This window comes from Rana temporaria, chromosome 3 (assembly GCF_905171775.1).
Source record: "Rana temporaria chromosome 3, aRanTem1.1, whole genome shotgun sequence".
Taxonomy (NCBI): Eukaryota; Metazoa; Chordata; class Amphibia; order Anura; family Ranidae; genus Rana; species Rana temporaria.
In genome coordinates, this window is record NC_053491.1 from 182,256,148 (window position 1) to 182,274,359 (window position 18,212).

At 41.3% G+C, this 18,212-nt stretch overlaps 1 protein-coding gene across 2 annotated transcripts in view; it reads left to right on the forward strand.

Moving 5' to 3' along the window:
• The window catches only part of USP15 (ubiquitin specific peptidase 15), a 117,545-nt gene that overhangs the window by 25,862 nt on the left and 73,471 nt on the right, over nt 1-18,212 (forward strand). For both annotated transcript variants that reach the window (XM_040343928.1, XM_040343929.1), the window contains exons 2-6: nt 1,217-1,344; nt 4,153-4,283; nt 9,531-9,657; nt 11,785-11,930; nt 12,567-12,625. In XM_040343928.1, coding sequence (XP_040199862.1) covers nt 1,217-1,344; nt 4,153-4,283; nt 9,531-9,657; nt 11,785-11,930; nt 12,567-12,625 — 591 coding nt within the window. The remainder of the gene's footprint in view (nt 1-1,216; nt 1,345-4,152; nt 4,284-9,530; nt 9,658-11,784; nt 11,931-12,566; nt 12,626-18,212) is intronic.

An 18,212-nucleotide genomic window follows, 5' to 3' on the forward strand; every position in this document is an offset into this window, starting at 1 on the left:
GCAAACTTTAAAAGACACTTTTTATGGATATCTTTAAGAAATGGCTTTCTTCTTGCCACTCTTCCATAAAGGCCAGATTTGTGCAGTATACAACTGATTGTTGTCCTATGGACAGAGTCTCCCACCTCAGCTGTAGATCTCTGCAGTTCATCCAGAGTGATCATGGGCCTCTTGGCTGCATCTCTGATCAGTCTTCTCCTTGTATGAGCTGAAAGTTTAGAGGGACGGCCAGGTCTTCGTAGATTTTCAGTGGTCTGATACTCCCATTTCAATATTATCGCTTGCACAGCGCTCCTTGGGATGTTTAAAGCTTGGGAAATCTTTTTGTATCCAAATCCAGCTTTAAACTTCTCCACAACAGTATCTCGGACCTGCCTGGTGTGTTCCTTGTTCTTCATGATGCTCTCTGCGCTTTAAACGGACCTCTGAGACTATCACAGTGCAGGTGCATTTATACGGAGACTTGATTACACACAGGTGGATTCTATTTATCATCATTAGTCATTTAGGTCAACATTGGATCATTCAGAGATCCTCACTGAACTTCTGGAGAGAGTTTGCTGCACTGAAAGTAAAGGGGCTGAATAATTTTGCACGCCCAATTTTTTACTTTTTTATTAAAGTTTGAAATATCCAATAAATTTCGTTCCACTTCATGATTGTGTCCCACTTGTTGATTCTTCAAAAAAAATTACAGTTTTATATCTTTATGTTTGAAGCCTGAAATGTGGCAAAAGGTCGCAAAGTTCAAGGGGGCCGAATACTTTCGCAAGGCACTGTATGTAAAACTTTAAAAATAAGTGCATATACTGTTTAAAATCCAGTAATACACGGTCTCATCCTGTTCTACAAATACTCAGCTGCTCTCTATTTTGTCACTGTGCCGAAAATATAGAAGCAGTTCTGCTGACAGTGATGGAGGCAATATACAGCACACACTCATTTTGGTAAAATAATTAATAATGTTGAATGTATGTTCCTTGGTAAATAACATTTTATTTTTATCAAGTTCTTATGCTTTATTGTATGTCTAGAGTCAAAACTGGCATTCACTAGGAAATAATGATGGGAAATTTACAGCTGTCACCAGAACAGGGATAGCAGTTCCAGGATTTCCCTTCACTTTCTTCTTCTTTTAAATGCACTATATGTAGTCTCATAGTTTTCTTAGGGACCAGTATTCTGACTTGTGTCATTTTGTTTTGTCTCTATTTAGGTACTTGATTGACAGTCGCTGGTTCAAGCAGTGGAAGAAATATGTGGGTTTTGACAGCTGGGACAAGTATCAGATGGGAGATCAGAATGTGTATCCAGGTCCCATTGATAACTCTGGACTCCTTAAAGGTCATTCTCTCTCTTTTTTTTTTTTTTTTTTTCGTTATTCGTTTTATTCATGTTGTGTTTTTTTTTGTTTTGTTTTTTTAGACAACATTTTATGCAAAACAAATTCAAGCGGGGCTGGACTGCCACTACCGGCCTGTTAAAGGTCATTCTCTAAGGCCTCTTTCACACTGAGGCGCTTGAAAAACTGCCAGTAAAACACTGAGTGCTTTTGAAGCGCTTTCAATTCATTTCAGTGGAGAGGGGTGTTTTTTTTTTTGTTTTGTTTTTCCAGCGCACTGCCCCAGTGTGAAAGCATTCATTGATTTTAATGGAAATACGTTTTCAGAAGCTTTTCATGCCCTTTTTTTTTTTTTTTTTTTTCGTGAAAGTGGTCTAATACTTTTTGAGTTTGTAGTGAAAACATTGTAGCATGTAAAGGTAGTTACATTATTTTTGCATGCCTGTCCTGTATTACTTTGGAAGGTAAAGACTTAAAACAAGCCTATACTTTGCCCATGTACAGCAAAGTAACAGGTTTGCTGTAATGCTACTCTCTCCAGCAGGAGCATGCTTACACTCCTATTGGTCTTCCACCATCAATTCAGCTGCAAAGAGTGATTTAGACCCCTTTTCACACTGAAGCGTTTTTTTTTTGTTTGTTTTTTAAAGTGTATTTTGTGCGTGTACTCGAGAGAGGAGCCGGACTGCAGGAGTTGGGAGTAGGCGGGCCTCCCCCAGAGGCAATCTGCCACCTTTCTCCATGCCCCGGGTGGCAATGGTGGGTGTGTGAGGGGGTCCTTCCACACAGCTAGGGTTGCCACCTCATCCCTTTAAAACAGAACACATATGAATTACACAGGTTCTGAGGCTAATTTAATTTAGATAAGGCTCCACTTGAGTTCAATTACCACCTTAATTAGCCACAGAACCTGTGTAATTCATATGTGTTCTGTTTTAAAGGGATGAGGTGGCAACCCTACACACAGCCCACCCTACCTGCTCTGCTTTGAAGCCCAACGGGGCAGAGGGACTCCCTATAAGGGAGTGAGAGGATCTAGCCCGCTCAACCAGCCCCGTTAGTCCTTCTCCTCTCTTTTTAGAGACCGCGTGGTCAAAGTGCTTGCATGTTAACCCAATTTCGAGTGCGTGTAAGTGTGGTGGTTTTTGTGGGAGGGGGGTGGGCGTACTAAGCGCAGGCTTACCTCGCATAGCACACCCACCGGGAGCCGGGCTGGAGCGTTTTGACATGTGATTTGACATGTCAAATCGGCGGCAATTACTGCCAATGGCACTGTCCTAATCTATGGCGCTGCATCGATTTCAAAAAGTAGTTTCTGTACTACTTATTGCGATTTTGGGCTGCGATTTACATTGACATCTGTGCCGAAACGGGTACAGATGTCTCTGAAATCACGGCAGAAATCTGGACTGACATGCGGGAGTGAAATTGTGCGATTTCAGCTTCATTCGCCCAGATCAGTGTGAAACTAGGCTAAATGTAAGATATACATTAAGTTGATCTCAATCATGTTAACATTTAGACAAACTGAAAAGGATGTAGTGTGTTGCACCAGTGTGGCCAACTTTGGCAGCTGTCCGCACAGTAAAACGCAGTGTAAACTTAGCCTGAGATCACTTAACAGTGTTTGTCACATTCCAAAAATACAGTTACACTACAGGTTCAAATATCAATAACATGTGACAGCCTCCTTTATCTGGTATTGCTATTGAGTTGTATCAGCATGTAGGAATGCCCTCAGATAGTTAACCACAATGTTTTGCAAAAGTATAATCCCCTGGAATCTTATGGTGTGACAACCTCAAACTAAAATGGATGTATGGCCTGATTTTCCACACTCAGTATTGAAGATGGACAGGATTTATTGTACATAGTATTTATTATTTATTTATTTTTTACAATATAAACATGAAAATCCTAATTTTATAAGTAGTATTTACTTCCTTTCTTGTGAAACCCCTATATAAATTCTGGTGCACCCAACTGTTTCTAGACAACACATATATAGTTGGGCTTCACTGATATTAGGGGTATTCATACTTTCTAAAGGGCCTGTTTACTGCCTTTCAGACTTTGGGAGGTCTGAACTGTGATCAGCGGGAGTAAACAATGCCCCTGAGCCGCTGAGAGCCTGAGACGGCCTCTCAACCCCCTCCACAGCTCACTGCTCCAATGAGCGAGGAGAGAGAAGAGCAGAGAGCTGTGACTTGGTCTACTGCTCTCTGCTCACGGAGCTCTGAAAACCAAGTGATCGGCGGCTCCCTCTCTCCTCATTGGTTCAGATACTACAGCAGGAGCCAATGGACCCTGCTGCTTCAATCGCAGCCAGTGACAAGGGAGCAGCTGGTGGGGCCATGCCCAGCTCTGTATGCCTTATAGACACAGAGCGGGACTCGGGAGCAAGCACACAAGCCAGAAACGCTAGCAGGGGACCCAAGAAGGAAGGATTGGAGCCGCTCTGTGCAAAGCCATTGCACAGAGCAGGTAAGTATAGCATGTTTTTTATTTTAACAAAAAAAAAAATCTTTAATATCACTTTAAAGTGACTGTGTGATCACAAGTTTACTTTAACACACTATAATAAAAACAAACCCATATGTGTTTTCTAATGTAATGGTGTGAACTGGGGTCCTTATTTTAAATGAGTAGCCACTGAACCTGGGACAGGCACTCTTATGGTTTTTACATACCACTGTATTAGAACCCTTAGCAGCTGGTATTCTGTATGCTCACATTCTATGCACTGTCTTTGCTTTTAAAGATTCCAGTTGTTAGTCTCCATTTTTAAATGCTGACAGTCTCTTTTGCAGATACTGACACACAGTCTCTTAAGGAGCATCTTATTGATGAGCTGGATTACATTCTGTTGCCTACCGAAGGATGGAACAAGCTTGTTAGCTGGTATACGCTGATGGAAAATCAGGAACCCATAGCTCGCAAGGTACCTTATGTTCTTCATACAGTGTTTCATTGTGTGGCTTTTTGGATATATTTATAGATTTATTTTTCAGCCTCTTGATTTATATATGATTATATAGGCCTCTCTGTGTCCCATTTGACATGAACAGGACTGCCTGCACGGGGATCAACTGGCTTGCCAGACAAACTAATCACATGACACTTTCAGAAACGACAAAGTACTACTCTTGGCGTCCCTCACCGTTTCTAATGAAAATATAAAAGTGTGGAAACTTTTTGAAGACCCCTCATACTTTGCATTCAAAGTCTTACAAAAATAAGACTATTCTTTAGATCTTTGATTCAGCAGAATATTTTAAATAATAAAACAAATGGCATTGACGGATATATGATGTGATTTTTTTTTTTAGAAGCAATCACTGCAGACAAGCAATTTCTGAAACTCTAATGCCGCGTGCACACGGTCTGAATTTCCGACAACAAATGTTCGATGTGAGCTTGTTGGAAAATCCCACAGTGTGTATGCTCCATCGGACATTTGCTGTCGGAATTTCTGACCACAAATGTTTGAGAGCTGGTTCTCAATTTTTCCGACAGCAAAAGTTCTTGTCGGAAATTCCAGTCATCTGTATGCAATTTCGACGCACAACAATCCTACGCACGCTCGGAATCATTCAACTTCATTTTTCTCGGTTCGTCGTAGTGTTGTACGTCACCATGTTCTTGGCGTTCGGAATTTCAGACAACATTTGTGTGATCGTGTGTATGCAAGACAAGTTTGAGCCAACATTCTGTTGGGGAAAAAAATCCAGGGTTTTGTTGTTGGAATGTCTGATTGTGTGTACGTGGCATTAATGAGACTTCTGCACCTGCCAATAGGTAGTTTGGCCTACTCTTTTTGAGCAAAGTGCCCCAGCTGTCTCCAGGTTGAAGGGCGCCTTCTCCAGGGTGCATGTTGAAGCTTTTTCCATAGATGATCAATAGTATTCAGATCAGGAACACCACTTCACAGTAGTCCAGTTCTTGGGTAATTTTAGCTGTGTGTTTTGGGTCGTCATTCTGTTGCTAGATACAAGACCTCTTGAGACAGAGTTCTGACACTAGGCAGTACGTTTCATTTTAGAATTCCTTGGGACTTCATTGTGCCCTGCCCAGATTCAGGGCAGCCCATGCCAGATGCAGCAAAGTAGATACGATGATCTTTTCTATGAAAGCTTTTTTTTCCCCTGTATGGACGTGTAGTAGATGTGACCTGCCAAAAAAAAACTGTTTGGTCTCATCTGTCAAAAGAACATACTCCTAGAAGCACCGTGGCTTATCAATATGCCTTTTAACAAATTCCAGTCTGTTTTTTTTTTTTTTTGCATATCATTGGTGCTGTACTTCTATTCAATCTGGGGTTGATTTTTCCTCTTGCAGCCTTGTACAATTGTACAAGTCCTAGTACAATTTTGGAGTGTGACTTTTATGCTCTCTGGTGCTCAAGTCACAAGAAAGTTGCATTAAAGTAATACAGGGACCTTTTTTTAAATTTGCTGCGATTGCGACGGGTGCCATTTAAATTAATGGCCTGCGACTTGTCATACAACCTTGTGTCCAAAGTCGCGTTAGTGTGAATGGAATATCTTTAGAGAATAAGCAATAATTTATCTCTTCACACTTTCTTTGCTTTACTCCATGACATAGCAAAAACATGCAGGTATATGTAAGGCCATTGCTTTTAATTTCAGCATTTTTAGGAGGAGTGAAGCATTGTTTCAATGAGCTTTAAGGGTCCCAACACATTTTTCCACTGCAGTGTATACATTTTATTTTCATAGTTACTTTATTAAAGTGAACTAGTTAGGAAGCTGTAGTAGCAGGGAGCTGATGACATTAGCCCAACCCCAAGTGACATTCCCCAGGCCTGCTTGTAGGTTGCTCAGGCACCAGCCATTGTGCTTTGGGGAAAAGGCCATGTCTAAACTCTTATGGCTAGGCACTTTAAGTGGCACTTGTAAAATTTACAGCAAGAGGTATCTTGTGATAGCATATACTATCACCCTCTTGCCACGGCAGATTTTATTATTTTAGTTTTACCTCTTCAGGTCTTTGGAAAAATCTGGCATGTGCAAAGTCTGAACAGGTTAAAACAAGCTGCACTTGTTTCAGTTTTACGGGGTTGGCTCCTGGCTTTTACGTAAAAGTGATGTTGATTGTTGTAGATCCATTCGATACTTTTTCCATGACTTCTGGTGCTTGATTGGCTGGAGCAGAAAGAAGGGTGGATATTAGGAATTCAGCAGACCCCTGATGTCTCCATAAAGAATATCTGTCACCTATCCATCGCTATCGCATATGGAACTTGTTAGCTCTCTTGTGATGGCAATAAAGTTAAATGTATAATAAAATGGTTAAAAAATGCAAAATTTAATAAAATTAACAGAATTTTTTTTAACCGATGGACGTACTCACAGACAATCGTTTTTTTTTTTTCTATTGTTTTTTTAACCATCAGATCATTTTAAAACAAGTTCCTAGTTTTTTCACTGATGGATAAAAAAAACGATGGGGCCCACACACGATCGGTTCGTCTGATGAAAACGGTCCATCAGACAGTTTTCATCAGACGAACCGATCATGTGTACGCGGCAAAACTTAAATTTTTTCAAAGCCAAGCTCAAAATATTTCCTCTCCCACTTGCCCCATCGCCTGACTTCACCGTCAAGGTTAATGGCACAGCCATCAACCCGTCCCCGCATGTCAGAGTCCTAGGTGTAATCCTGGACTGTCCTCTTCAGCTCCACATCCAATCACTGTCCGAAGCTTGACGCCTTAACTGCGACATCTCCAACATCTCCCTTCCTAACCAGTGACACCACAAAGCTTCTAATTCACTCCCTGGTGATCTCTCACCTTGACTACTGCAACTCCCTCCCTATTGGATTACCTTTGCATAGGCTATACCCCTTCAGTCCATACCTTACCAACTGTTCAGTGTCTGCTACTCCTCTCTGCCAATTCCTTCATTGACTTCCTCTCACCCAACAAATTAAAATCAAAATACGAACTAACTTACAGAGCCATCCACAATTCTGCCCCCAGTTACATCACTAACCTAATCTCAAAATACCAACCAAATCGTTCTCTTCATTCCTCCCAAGACCTCCTGCTCTCTAGCTCCCTTGACACCTCTTCCCATGCTCTCCTCCAGGACTTCCTGTGAGCCTCTCCCATCCTATGGAATTCCCTACCCCAATCTGTCTGACTATCCCCTACTCTGTCCACTTTTAGGCGATCCCTGAAAACCCTACTATCCAGAGAAGCCTGGATAGACCCAACAACTTTATTTACAGTTTCCCCATCAGCTCATCCTCCAGTTATTGCCTTTTGTATCGCTTGACCCTCCCTTCGCACCCACCAACCAAATATGGCCCCACAGGACCTCACTCACTTCTCAAATGCCTCTCAAATGGGTGTAGATAAACAAATAGAACAAATCCACCATCACCAGGAACTCAGCCCCGATATCCTCTCATAGCCAAAAAGAACCACAAGTAGAATAAAGTAATATTCTCATAGTTTTAGTATTTTTATTAAAAATCAGAAAAACCTTACTCACTATGCAGAGTTGGCATGTATTACAAAGGACTGGAAATCAACCGAACTGACGCCAGGTCTCCACCAGAAGTAACAAAGGTATTGGCAGTGGCGAAGCCTCAATGTATTTCACATGTAGTGTGTCATCAGGAAGCCTACGCATGAAATGCATTGAGGCTACGCCGCTGCAAATAGACCTGATGCCAGTTCCGGTTGATTTCCGGTCCTTTGGAGTGCACACCGACTCTGCATAGTGAGTGGAGGTGCTGGTGTTACATTTAGAGGCTGTTCATGCTGTTGCTGCTTTTAAAGCACCTGATAAATGTGAGTGAATTTTTATATACTTTTAATCTCTAATTTTTTATAAAAATACTTTACTATGAGAATAATACTTTATTCTGCTTGTGGATCTTTTTTTGCTATGAGAGGATATCGGGGCTGGAGTTCCTAGTGATGGTGGATTTATTCCACTTGTTTATCTACACCCATTTGAGAAGCGAGGTGAGGTCCTGAGAAGGCCATACATGGTTGGTGGGTGCGCATTTCTTCTACACATGGTGGAGCAATGTTATGAGATTTTATCGCACAAGCGCGTTTTAAAGGCACAGTGTCTGGGACAATATGGATATGGACTAGAGATGAATTAGAAGATGATATACTTTATATGTATACTGGAAGATTTGAACACTGTTGGTTTTATAAATTAAGAATATACAAATCATAATAATAAGTGATAGGATTGGAGGGAATGAGGCGCATATCTTTACATTGGTTACGTTTTTTTTTTTGTTTTGTTTTTTGTGTGTTTCACACTTGAAGGGGCTGCTGCACTTTAAATCATACTTCATATTCCCATCGCACACTTTCCTGGATCTGCTCTTGGGTTTGGGTGCTCGTAGCAACAACCAGCTGGATACTGGTACACATTACAGTAGAGATATTTGCCAGCACACCATGGAACGATATAAATAGCGTCCAAACTGATGTTTTATTGCATGATCACAACACAAAGAGAGTGCAAGGTTTCGGAGCCGCGCAGGGCCCCTTCGTCAGGCATGTGATGACCCTTCATCACATGCCTGACGAAGGGGCCCTGCGCGGGTCCGAAATGTTGCACTCTTTGTGTTGTGATCATGCAATAAAACATCCGTTTGGATGCTATTTATGTCGTTCCATGGTGTGCTGGCAAATATCTCTACTGCTGCACTTTAAATACACAAATATTGAGTTGGCACCTTCTTTATTAAATTTAAGGTATATTTTCCAATATTATTGTATTAGTATGTTAATGACTTTATTTTTTTTATTTACCATGACCTGAGTTCAGCTTTAAGTTTTATTTATTACCTTTATTTTTATAGTGTCAACAGTTTTCAAAGCACTTTTACGCAGAATATAAAACCATAACCATCAAGTGCTTTCCCTGGAGGTAGTAACAGATTACCATTCCCACAACAGTCTTACAAAAGCCCTCTAGGACCACTTAACATGCTAGTATATTTGTGATTATGGAAGGAGACTGGGCACACAGGGAGAAAATAGACTCCATGATAACGCCTCGGGTGAAAACTGATCTTTCATCCCAGCACAGCAATGCAAATTGCTAAGGCACCATTCTGAATTCATTTATAGATCTAAAGGTATACTGGCCTCATTTTTTGTTACTGACTTGTATTATTTTTTTTCCAGGTAGTTGAACAGGGAATGTTTGTGAAGCACTGCAAAGTAGAAGTTTACTTAACTGAACTTAAACTGTGCGAGAATGGCAATATGAACAATGTGGTAACGAGGCGATTTAGTAAAGCGGACACAATAGGTAAGTCGTTTGCAGATCAAAAGTTCAGAACAAAAACTATGCAAAGAGTGGGAAATCTAAAATGAGAAACAATAGAGAATGTCATATCCCTGAATGTGACATCTTTGTAGGAACATCATTAACGATAGTGATCTGTCGGAAATTAATGTGCCTACTAGCAATAGATGACATGATCTTATCTGTTACAATTATTGCTGAGTGTTTGATCTATCTCTGTGCCCTAAATGAGCCAAAAAAGGGACATAAAGTATTTCACTTTGTTTAATTCTGTATTAACCACTTTCTTACTGGGCACTTAAACCCCCCCCCCCCTCCTGCCCAGACCAATTTTCAGCTCTCAGCTCTAATGCACTTTAACCACTTAAGCCCCGGACCATTTTGCAGCTAAATAACCAGGCCAGGTTTTGCGATTCGGTACTGCGTCGCTTTAACAGACAATTGCGCGGTCGTGCGACGTGGCTCCCAAATAAAATTGGCGTCCTTTTTCCCCCACAAATAGAGCTTTCTTTTGGTGGTATTTGATCACCTCTGCGGTTTTTATTTTTTGCGCTATAAACATAAATAGAGCGACAATTTTGAAACAAATGCTATATTTTTTACTTTTTGCTATAATAAATATCCCCCAAAAACATATATAACATATTTTTTTCCTCAGTTTAGGCCGATATGTATTCTTCTACCTATTTTTGGTAAAAAAATCGCAATAAGCGTTTATCGATTGATTTGCGCAAAATTTATAGCGTTTAACAAAATAGGGGATAGTTTTATTGCATTTTTATAAATTTTTTTTTTTTTTTTTTTTTTTTACTACTATTGGCGGCGATCAGTGATTTTTTTTTTTTCGTGACTGCGACATTATGGTGGACACTTCGGACAATTTTGACACATTTTTGGGACCATTGTCATTTTCACAGCAAAAAATGCATTTAAATTGCATTCTTTATTGTGAAAATGACAGTTGCAGTTTGGGAGTTAACCACAGGGGGCGCTGTAGGGGTTAGTGTTCACTTAGTGTGTGTTTACAACTGTAGGGGGGTGTGGCTGTAGGACTGACGTCATCGATCGAGTCTCCCTTATAAAAGGGATCACTCGATCGATACGCCGCTACAGTGAAGCACGGGGAAGCCGTGTTTACATACGGCTCTCCCCGTGCTTCAGCCTCGGGGAGCGATCGCGACGGAGCGGCTATAAACGAATAGCCGCGCCGTCGTCCCGGATCGCTCCCCGAGGGAACCTGCCCGCCGCACGCAGCGGGGGGGTGTCCCGATCGGACCCCCCACCCCTTCTGCCTGTCCGTGCCATTCTGCGGATGTAAATAGTCGTGCGGCGGGCGTTAAGGGGTTAAATGACAATTGCGCGGTGGTATTTGATAACCTCTGGGGTTTTTATTTTTTGCTAAACAAACAAAAATAGCTGAAAAATGTTTTGCAAACAAGTAATTGTTCTTCTTCATTGATATGCGCTGATGAGGCAGCACTGGTGGGCATTGATAGGCTGCACTGATGGGCACAGATAAGGTGTCACTGATGGGCACAGATAAGGTGGCACAGATAAGGCGGTACTGATAGGCACAGGTAAGGCGGCACTGATGGGTGTTACTGAGCACTGGTAGGGGACAATGATTGGCAGCACTGTTTGAGGCACTGATTAGTGACTTTTATATTTTGCACTGTGGGCACTGATAGGTGGCACTGACAGGTGGCACACATTGGCACAGATGAGCTGTCTGCAGCTCTCCCTGATTGGGGAGAGGAGAAAAAATAGCCAATTACCGGCTCTGTTTACATTACATGACCAGCTGTCATTGGCTGACAGCTGATCACGTGGTAAGGGGTCGGGACCGACCTCTTACTCCGTTCTGTGATCCAGCGAGTCTCATAGACTTGCTGATCACAGAGCAAGCCGCACGCGCCCTGCAGGGGCCACGCAGGCTGCTCGTGCTTGGGAGGACGTCTATTGATGACCAATTCCGGTCCGCGCTGTAGCCAGCATTCGAGTATATTGTGGGGACACCAAGAGGTAAAGTTTTGCTTTAATCTTTAATTTATTGAAAAGGCATTTTATTCAGAAAAAAATATATGCAGGCTTAAATAGGATGTCATATTTTTTATTTTTTTTATTTTTTAGATATGATTGAAAAGGAGATGAGAAGAACATTTAGTATTCCAGATGATAAAGAGACCAGACTGTGGAACAAATACATGAGCAATACATTTGAACCTCTGCATAAACCTGAAAGCACTATACAAGATGCTGGATTGTATCAAGGACAGGTATAACGCAATGAATTTGATATGATTTTTGGTGGCTAAGAGATGATGCTAAAATTAGACCTGTGCCAACCAAGAGCTGTTGGTTGGTACATCTGTGCTCTGTCTATCCCAAACTAAGAAAGACAATTTTGGCTATGCATTTACAGTACTTCAAACATTATCTAGGCAGAAACATAACAACGGTAGAAATCCTTTCCTGTTTACACAGAAGGTATGCAAATATTATTAGGTATATGGAAAAAAATAAAAAATAAAAAGGGGTAAACTAGCATATCTGTGTGATGTTTGAAAAATATTTCAGAAACATTTTGCAAATGGAAAATGGAAAAAATCTTTAAAGAGAAGTCAACACAGCGAATTGCATTTTGCTATCCTTTTGAACGTAGTTTTCCGAAGAACAAAGCATTTTCTTCAGTATAGAAAGACGTCTCCATATAACCTCTAAGCCCAGCAGCATTTTATCCATAGACTTGTAATTCCATTGATCTACTTTAAATTGCTTTTCTTCCTGAGACAGCAATGGATGTAGCTTTCTTTATGTGATGTTGCAATGTTCTTTATGTTATGGGATTAGTTTTAATTTTTCTTTCATATTGTATGTTTTATCTACTTTTTTTTATCATTGCTATTACACAGATGCTAGTAATAGAACAGAAAAATCCAGATGGACAGTGGCCAAGAGGTTCTATGCCGAAGTAAGTTTTTTTTGTATTTTTTTTTTATTTATTTTTTATGGATGAGTTGGGAATCGAGCTTCTAAAGCAATTTTGTGTCCAATTTAGCTAATGGCCATTATGTATAAAAATAACTTCTGGATGGACATGTTCTGAAAACTGTTGGGAACATTAAGGTATAGGTTCTATTTAAAACCAGGTCTGTTAGGTCGGTCTGAGATGTCAAAAAATGCAGTGATCTATTTTATATTAAAAAGATGTCAGCAAGTATACTGCAATAAACAATACTGTATAAACACTTTGTTTTAGCATGTCGGTGTAGACTGATTACATAATAAGGTTTTTATACATCGTATTGCATCCTAAATAAAATATATATGCATTTATTATTTATTGTTTTGTAAATAAAAACTGCACTAGTAAATTGGTTTGAGGCAACAAAGCAGATTAAAATCTGTTCTTTTCGTTTACACCCACGCACCCCTAGCTTGGGGAAATATGGTCAGTGGTCGGTCTGTACATTTTAATAGAACAACATAAATTCCACTTTTTGTATCCCAAGGGCAGACAGAAGAGCGGTGAATGGAGCTGCAACATATATAAAGAGTTCAGCTGACCAATACTTATCTGGCTTATATGCCGCATCATATCATTTCTAATGTCTAAACCTGTATTAACTTATATACTTTATGCTTCAAATAGATTTGCATGTTGACTACAAAACCTTCAGCTATTTGTTCCCAATAGAGCTTTTCACCTTGCTTGCTGTTGCCATGGTTTCTCCAACTAATCCTGGCCAGGGAGGTTTATAGAGCAAAATGGTGGTCATTGACAATAGCCCACAAAAGTTATGGGTTCCTTGGTCTGTTGTACACCTGGGAGTACATTTCTTTTTTTATTATTTTTGAAAAAGGAATAATACATACAACATAGATCCTATTGGGCATACCCAGGCTCAACAGGTCACAAGGACCAGACTAACGATACATAAACAACTTAAATTCCCCCCACCCTCCTGTCTTTCCCTTGTGCAACACGCCCTTCCTCACATAGTAGGATGAAGACATTCCCACCTACCATCAATATAAAAATGAAGGTGATCCCCAAATCTCCACCTACATTATCTATCAGGTATAATTGCTACCAAGTATCTCCTCTAGTAAAAACCACTCATGGGAGAGTACATTTCTTTTTGATCGTGGTATTGGGTTAAGCACTCACCCTTCTCATTTTATTGGTTTTAGAGGGGGATAATAACAAGCGCGTCCACGCAGAGGCTAAAACATATGTAAAAAAAACAGTCAGTATTAAATGAGCAGGGCCTAAGGTGATGTGTTTTTTTAAGGGCCTCTCATGGGCCTATAATCATAGGTAAGTGGTCCAGACAGAAGAAAGTCAGGTGGATGGGGGGGGGGGGGGGAGTTATTGGGAAAACTGCTAAGATAAGAGGGCTAAAGAAACACCATGGGATGAGAGGGGTTAAACAAGGAGATCAGGGGGCCAGAATTGTAGCAAGCGATCAGGGACTGGGGGGGGGGGGGGTGTAGGTTATGGGAAGGGAGTACCTAAGAATATATCCCCCTCAGGCTCAGGTCTGGGAGCCAAACAAGTGGGCTAGAAGGCTAAAATAATTCAAAGATGAAAAGGTGTAAGTAAACCATTTTTCCCATATTTTAAGAAATTTAGATTAGGAGTCTTTTTGAATACTGGATTGTTTCTCATTAAAGTGGTTCTACAGCCTCAAGTTTTTTTTACCTTAATGCATTAAAGCGGAGTTCCACCCTAAAGCGGAACTTCCGCTAATCTGATTCCTCCCCCCTCTGGTGCTACAATTGCCACCTTTCGGGGGGAGGGGGGGGGATACCTGTCTTTGTCTTTGACAGGTATCCTTTCCCACTTTCAGGAACATCAGCCGTGGGTGGTGACGTCACGGCTAGGGCTCCCTCCTCCTCCAGCCGCTGGGCCAGTAAGAGAGAGGAGCGGGCCTCACGCATGCGCAGTAGGGTTCCCGGCGTGAAGCTGAAAGGCTACACTGCCAGGGTACCCTTACCTGCAATGGCGGTGGCAGCACCCTAAAAGCTGGTGGAAACATCAGCTGCAGGTGCCGACATCGCTGGACTCCAGGACAGGTCAGTGGTCCTGATATTAAAAGCCAGTAACTGCAGTATGTGTAGCTGCTGGCTTTAATTATTTATTTGGGGGGGGGGGGGTAGCAGAACACCGCTTTAAGGTAAAAAAAAAACTTCTGTGCTTTCACCTTGGGGCACTCACTAAAGAGGAGGGGTCTGGAGTGCCAGTGTGGGATCCCAGAAAAGGAGGATCGAGGCTGCTCTGTGGAAAGCCATTGCACAGAGCAGGTAAGTATGACATGTTTGTTTTAGTTTAAGAAAACCTAAGGTTTAATATTACTTTAACTAGAATCGCCTTCTAAAATAGATTGTGGGCCTCTTACAGACTTTGGCTATCATTTTTATATTACCGACTGGAACAGATATGTAGCTAATTTCTGTTTGTTTGAAAAAAAGGCCCGGAACTGTATGGTGTAGAAGGGCCATACTTGCATCTTTTGGGACATTTACTGTATATGAAACAGAGTTTGAAGGAGGCCAAACATTTTGGACCAAAAGGTGGTTAATCTTGGGGACAAGACCGCCAAGTATGTAGTGCGTCTCCATATAGGCCACACCCAGTGAAGCATCTTTACTGGAAGTCTGGATAGCATAAGCTAATCGAGTTTGTACCCAATATCATCGAATGAGAATCTTATATGCTGTTTCCAGAATGGATGTATTGGAGGAGCATTTTGCTATTCTAGACCAGATTTTACTCCAGTCCTCCAAGATCCAGAGAGTCGCTGAGATAACAGTAGTGTTTTTTTTTTTAGAGTGTATACAGTCTATTTTTTTAGGAAATCTATTGTAATCCCCTTATCAGACAGTCATAGCTCTCAATGTACAGTCAACATAAGAATTCACAATCCGTGTGTTCTTTTGTTTTTATCATAATATTTCATTTCAGTAAAGTGCACTCGTAATACAGTTTGGCATTCTAGTTAATTATGTAGAATATTATGTGACATGCACAGACAAGAGCAGGAAAATTGGGTTTTCATCCTGTAATTACTGTACACACATTTTGCTTTTTCTTATTTCAAAGCCATTGTCTTAAGCTTATTTTTGGACTAGATTAGCCATTGTTTAGTATCTTTTAAAGGGGAATTCCAGTATGTACCATTCTGTTCTGACAACGATAACATTAGCACAGCTACCACATTGTAAATAGTTTTATCATGTATTTAGTGAACAAAATTAAAACCCGGTGGTGGTTAAATACAATCAAAAGAAAGCTATTTGTGTGGGGGGAAAAAATGATAAAAATTTCATATGGGTACAGTGCTGGATGACTGCACAATTGTCTTTCAAAATGTGACCGCACTGAAAGCTGAAAAATGGCCTGGGCAGGTAGGGGGTAAAAGTAACCATTAGGCAAGTGGTTAAAAGAAAAATGGCTCCCAAGTTTCTTAGCTGGCTCCTAGATTCAAAGCAAATTTGTCCAAGCATTAGTATGATGGTTAGTGGGAAGCATGCTCCTTACACTTGTGGTCTTTGGGAATAATTAACCCCTTACAGAGGGCTAAAAAGATAACTGTTGTCGGTGAGAACTATTCTGATAGGCACAAAATGGTCATTGCTCATGGAACCCCTAGCAACCTTTAGAGGAACCCTAGTTGAGAAACTCTGATATAAGCTGTTACACCAAATATTTCTGATCTAAGCACACAAGATCAAGCTATTCCACTCCAAACTCGCTCATCCATGTCTTTATGGACCTTGTTTTGTGCACTGGTGAGCAGTCATGTTGGAAAAGTTGGGAGCATGAAATTGTCCAAAATGTCTTGACGCCTTTAAAAATTCCTTTCACTGGAACTAAGGGGCCAAGCTCAACCTGTGAAAAACAAGCCCTCACCATAATCTCCCCTCCACCAAATGATTTGGACCAGTTGACAAAGCAAGGTCCATAAAGAATGGATGAGCAAGTTTGGGGTGGAAGAACTTGACTGGCCTGCACAGAGCCCTGACCTCTACCCGATTGAACACCTTTGGGATGAATTGGAGCAGAGACTGCAAGGCCTTCTCGTCCAACATCAGTGTTTGACCTCACAAATGCGATTCGGGAAGAATGGTTAAACCTTCCCCTTACACACACTCCTAAACCTTGTGGACAGCCTTCCCAGAAGATTTGAAGCTTTTAGAGCTGCAAAGGGTGGGCCAACTCAATATTGAACCCTACGGACTAAAACTGGGATGCCATTAAAGTTCATGTGCGGGCAGGTGTCCCAATACTTTTGACAATATAGTGCATGCGTACCTCACTAGGTTTGACTAACTAATTTGCCTCATTGTGTGATTGTAGCCGGATCTCTTCATAGGCAATACTGTACTTTAATCAGTCAGTGGGGTTCAGCACATGGTCCTGCCCCCCAGGACTGCTCTTCTGATATGTTTCACCCAATGGGGCGGCCTTTCCTTTGGGTTAATAGGGAAGGTTCTGTTTTCATCTTAATAATACTCCCATTTTATTGGGTGTTTTGCTAAAATATTTCTTCAGTTTGAGACAAGAGGAAAGAGAAAATTACCCCTAGGGGCTTTGTGCTGCAGCAAAAAATGAAAAATATATACCAGTTGATAAAAAAGTATACATTTTTATTAAATATAATGTTCAAAAAGAGCCCCAAATGAGGGACTCGGCATATGAGCTTGACATAAAAGCATATATCAATTGAGAACAAGTAAGATCACACAAATGATAATAAATACAGACATAACAGTACAGTTTGAGACAAGAAAGTAACATATGTAGGAGGGTACCATTTGTAGAGTTACATTTGCCACAAGAGAGGCTTTCAGTTTAACTTTATGAAATGTGATTGGTATACAATACAGCAGGGGTAGGCAACCTGGAGCCATTCAGCTGTTGTTGAACTACATTTCCCATGAGGCATTGCAAGGCTGGCAATTACAATTACTCCCAGAGGCATGATGGGACTTGTAGTTCTGCAACAGCTGGAGGGCCCCAGGTTGCATACTCCTGCAATACAGTGTATGAATTGTATAGAACCTGAAAACCAGGATTTCTGCTTTATTTCAGAGAACCTCCTGGTTCTCACGCGATGGCCTGCCACTGTCCTCTCCCAGTCTGACAGCGGGAGGGGTCAGCCAGGTGGAGAGGAGGAGAGTGAGGGGGGGGGGGGGGGGGGGTCACATAAGCGGCACTCTGAAATAAGGTCAAAAACTGCATATTTATTATACAGCACATATAGTGGGGCACATATCGTTATCTAATAGAGGGGATTGTATGAATCTAACCAAGTTAATATAGTAGCAGGAAGGGAAGTTGCATGGAGCAGGGTGGCACTGTCACTAGCTTGACTGGCAGGGAGGGAAGGGGGGGGGCAACGACAGAGGGGAGACAGTGGATGACGGAGGCACTTAAACTGACCATGGTGTCAGGGCTCAGCAGCTACGATAAACGTGGTCAGTTTACAGGGGGGAGGGCAGAATGAGGCAAGATCAGACAGGTATTTTAAATTATACAAGGGGCCAAATTA